This window comes from Austrofundulus limnaeus, unplaced genomic scaffold, assembly GCF_001266775.1.
Source record: "Austrofundulus limnaeus strain Quisiro unplaced genomic scaffold, Austrofundulus_limnaeus-1.0 Scaffold309, whole genome shotgun sequence".
NCBI classification, from domain to species: Eukaryota; Metazoa; Chordata; class Actinopteri; order Cyprinodontiformes; family Rivulidae; genus Austrofundulus; species Austrofundulus limnaeus.
Window position 1 is genome coordinate 540,626 of NW_013952711.1, and position 4,625 is coordinate 545,250.

Consider the following 4,625-nt stretch of genomic DNA (forward strand, 5'->3'; position numbering starts at 1 on the left):
GTTAACCAATATGCAAATTAGCCTGCAGTACCACTGCTCTACCCATATGAGCAGCAAAAACACGTTTTTAGACCAAATATTACAGATTTGAACAAATACGCWCAAAAACATCAMAATTAGCACAGAAAYAGTTCTATATAACATTTTARACACATTCTAGACAGTTTATCAGCTAWAAAAWKTTAATTTTGGGGTAAGTTACTCTTTAAACAATCTATTCAGATTTATGCTCTCATTTGTTAAAAAGGTCTGCAGATTTSGATTTGATAACTTTCCCAGAGACCTGAAATATTTCTGCAACTGTTTCTACTGTTACAGACAAAACCTGGTAGCCTGAAACTGAAAACCTTGTATTATTAATGTTCTAAGTTTTATTGGTAGAAGTTCTTCTTGAACAATTCCAAATACAAGATTGTTATGCCATAGTTTTTATCACAAGTGCTACAACTACTGACAGACTTACGTATTATAAATATAGAGGGTATAGAAGTTTTATGAGCAGAGAATAATTTGGTTCTCCAGTGTCTCCTTACCTAGTTGTTATAAACACAGGGTAGGAGACTAATCAGTGCCATGGAAGTTGCAGCTGAGGCTTTTAACCCTACATGTGGTAGAATATGCCACGTTTCTTTCTGTTATTTGACTCAAGAGCTTAAAAAAGCACATAGGAACTGTAATTATTCTAAGTAGAGTTAAAGAAGCACGGTAAAAGAAAACTTGAACAGCAGTCATTTTATGAGCATAAAAGTTTTGAAAAGTAGGTCTTTTGTGCATACATGAATATCATTAATGCCACTGAATGCAGTTCAGAATAAAATGTTACCAGGCATGATCAGGGTAAGAGCCAAAGCTGACCCATTCACTTGCACATTCAGATTCTGTGAAATTGTTGCCTGAATTGAGTTGTTTCTCTGCCAAAGTATCTACCTGTACCTGGACATTGTTTCTCTCCAGCCGAGTCATGACCCTTCCTGTTCTGTAAGACTCTCTCAGCAGCAGACCAGCCCACACCTGTCCTCAAGCCTGACAGCCTGTAATCAGCGTGGAGATATGCCGTGACTGTGTGAAACGCAAAACAGCCTGTGGATCTGTCTACAAACATATTCCCAAACCTCTCAAACACACAGATACATCGCTCACCGTGACCTTTTCCCTTTCACTTTGAATGAGCAGTACTTAAAGTGTACGTGACAGGCAAAACAAACTACATAAATGGGACATTGGTGGGCAGAGTTGCTGCGTGCGGCAGGCGGAGTGTGAGAGGTGACAAAAATGCCTAAAAATACAGAAGCGTTCCCAGGTGCRCACTCACATCATTAAATCTAAAGCGACCCAATTTCTTACCAGATGTCTACATGTCCCAAGAGCTGTCTCTGCACACCTATCATCTCAAGAAACCTGCTAAAGACGGCAAATAAAATACATACAACGAGAGCTTCACAATGGAACCCTGTATAGATTTCCATCGTGRGAACATCGGTGTTCTAACAGGACTCTTATTTAATTCATTGTTCCAGTATATTTTTCTGACCACTCCATTGATTTATTCCCCTTATTGAATTGTCAGCAGTAACTCTTCTCTTWATTCTCTCTTCAGTTCCCTGTTGTTTATTTTTCCTCCTTCTGTCTCTGCAGAGGGCTTGGCTGTAGGAGTTGGTTTCGGCGCTGTAGGAAAGACGACCTCTGCCACGTTTGAGAGCGCCAGGTAAGACCAAGACAGGGAGCCGAGCTCACAGAACATTTGTCTGAAATAAAACCACTGGGAGGAAGTTCTGCCTAATACACTGGTGTCCTGTGTTTGTCAGTGTGGGGAGTGAACATGAGAGAAACAGAGTGACATTCAGTTTGGAGTATATTGTTAAACGTTATTTATGAGGGTTAAAACTTCATAAAAGTTTTTTATAAATTTGAAAGGGTTGGTTTTGAATTAAACGTGTAGAACTAGTTTGCTGTGAAGTTATAGAGTCCCCCCCCCCCATCCTTGGCCAAACAAACTTGCTGCATGATGTTGTCATCTAGTGGTGACATCTGGTACTGTTGGTACAAATGAAACCAGATTTCTTCATATAAACAAGATTCTAGTCTTGCTCTCTCAGCATAACCAGCATCTTATTAAATTATTTTTAGTAGCGTCAAATTATTCTAATGACATGTATGAAAAGAAAAACACCATGCTTCACTGTCTTAGCCCTCTGGATGTTTCCTGAACAGTCTGGCAGGAATTTGTCTGCAGATGGTGCTGCAGTAAAAGTTTATACTTGATTCTCCAGTAATTTCATACAACCTGAAATGTCTTTGACTTTTCTGGCAGTCTTTCATTTAGTTTGGGTAGGGTTTGTGTAGCCCATTTTGTGGACCTTGGAAGATCCAGATGAAATACCAGCTGACAGAATTTTGACAGTTTTGGCATKCTGTGTTGTGTTCTGCTGGCACCATGGTTGTTCTGCAGAAGACGCAAAGGTTAGTTGTTCTCCAGGAGATCTATCCATTCATATTCTACACCTGTTGGATCCGCTGCAGAGTCGGTTCTGAACCATTAACTATGAAAGAAAACAAAAATATTTATCTCTGCTACTTAAAATTATTTGATAGCTTTCATTTCATTTGAATTTTGTGTCATTTTATGACAGCTAAATGCACTTTTCTACTTCTAGTAATTTGCATCAAAGTAGTGAAGCCTCTTGTGGTGCCTTCTTGTTATTTGTAGGCTGACATCTAGTGGCTGTGGGGCGATGGTTGTCTTGGTTTATCCTGTAAAATGCTTAGAAGGTCAAAAACCTGACATTCCAAAGCTRTCTCTGATGTTTTTACAGACTTTACGGTACACATCCAATTTCTTACATTTTGCTCCATTTCTGCTAATTATCCCATCAATCATCCACAGCACACAGTTCAGTGCCACAAATGTTTTCAGGGTCTCATCAGTGACACTTGTACATCACTTACATGATCTCACACAACTACGCTGCTTGGGTTCTGCTGTCTGTCATCTAGTTTACTGATTGGTAAATCTGGAATATGTGCATTTAAAGGACGTGGATTTTTTTCTTGTGGAAAAGTATGTCACAAATTTTCTAAATCAAACTCATGYACAGTGCAAATATAAATACTCCTTTCCTTTAGGGTAAATTCAGAATTTTGTGCATCTCTTGACAAATTTGTGYAACAATGTGAAAGCTTTTGTTAAAAGGATTATCAACTTCTCCAAAGCTTTAAACTCTTATTACTTTCTTTACCAGATTTATTTGACCATCTCTTAGGGATGCAGGATAGATCAGCATTCATATCGGTATGGGCCGATATTGGTCATTTTTTAGAACATCCATATTGGTCTGATATGTAAAACTGGGCCAATATTAACATCCGATATTGATTTCCCACTTTTTATCTTTGTGTTTCTGTTTTGGGAGGGGAGATGGTYGGTTGAGCGGCATCTGTTTGATCAGTTCAATTCATTTTATGAATGGAATTGAATTCAATTTATTTATATAGCGCCAAGTCACAACATACGTTGTCTCAGGGCACTGTGCATAAAAATAACAATCTAAAGAAGAAGCCAGCAGACCGTGTTGAATCACTTCATCACAGTCTCCCATCCTGAGCAAACGGTGGAGAGGAAAAAATCCCCATTAACAGGAAGAAACCTCCAGCAGAACCAGGCTCAGGACAGGCGGCCATCTGCCTCAACCGGCTGGTTTGGGGGACAGGAAAGAGACACAGACAAACACAGAAGAACTGGTCCAGGTGCACCTTCTTCTGGAAAAGAGACCAAAAAACATGTTATTGATAGAAATAATTACAATAAACATATAGAGAAGAGAGACTAAAGACAACAGCAGAGTGAAGAAATGTGCTCAGTTTGTGCTCCAGCAGTCTACATCTATAGCAGCAGAAATGAAAAATAAGTCAGGAAACCTAAGCCTAATTATAGTCATCATTATGATCATGATAGTGATATTTATGCTGCGTAACCCATAAATAAATGAAGTAGGGAGCCATGTCAGAGTTCTGGTTGTTTATGGTATCAAGAAAAGACCCAAGTATGTTTGTGTGTATGTGTATAAAATAATTTGTGAGGTAAATATCGGTTATCGGCCATTACAGCAATAATTATATCGGATATCTATATCGGCTGAAATTTTCATATCCCTACTATCTCTTWAGGTTTACTGGAACACTTGTAAAGTTTGCTGTGCTTTCTAACAACCTCAGCCAGCTTCTCCTTAGTAAAGCAGTTAAATTGAAAGAGGTAGTGAGAGAACTGTGATGATGACAACAAATTTCACTCCACCTTGCCCACAATAAATTAGCCTTAATGCTTGACTTGAAGCACCAGGCAGTTGGTTGCTTATGTGTGTTTTGAGGAGAAATACTCTTTCTGTTCATTGTTTGTGTTCCAACAGAAATCTGGCCATTGGAATTGGTATTCAGAACTTCCCAGAAGGTCTGGCAGTGAGCCTACCACTGCAGGGCTCAGGGGTGTCAACATGGAAGGCCTTCTGGTAAGTCAACAGTCTGGGTTTTAAAACTCTGTGCCAGACAGAAATGGTTAAACTCTGCAAAGATTGGCCTGACAACAAATTCTTCACTTTGACTGTTGGATTTGTGCTGTAACTGTTAGAAGC

The 4,625-nt window shown here is 39.1% G+C and overlaps 1 protein-coding gene across 2 annotated transcripts in view; it reads left to right on the plus strand.

Annotated features, from left to right (window-relative positions):
* slc39a11 (solute carrier family 39, member 11) overlaps positions 1-4,625 on the plus strand; it is a 237,177-nt gene that overhangs the window by 230,302 nt on the left and 2,250 nt on the right. For both annotated transcript variants that reach the window (XM_014021884.1, XM_014021885.1), the window contains exons 7-8: positions 1,636-1,705; positions 4,404-4,502. In XM_014021884.1, the coding sequence (XP_013877338.1) occupies positions 1,636-1,705; positions 4,404-4,502 (169 nt within the window). The remainder of the gene's footprint in view (positions 1-1,635; positions 1,706-4,403; positions 4,503-4,625) is intronic.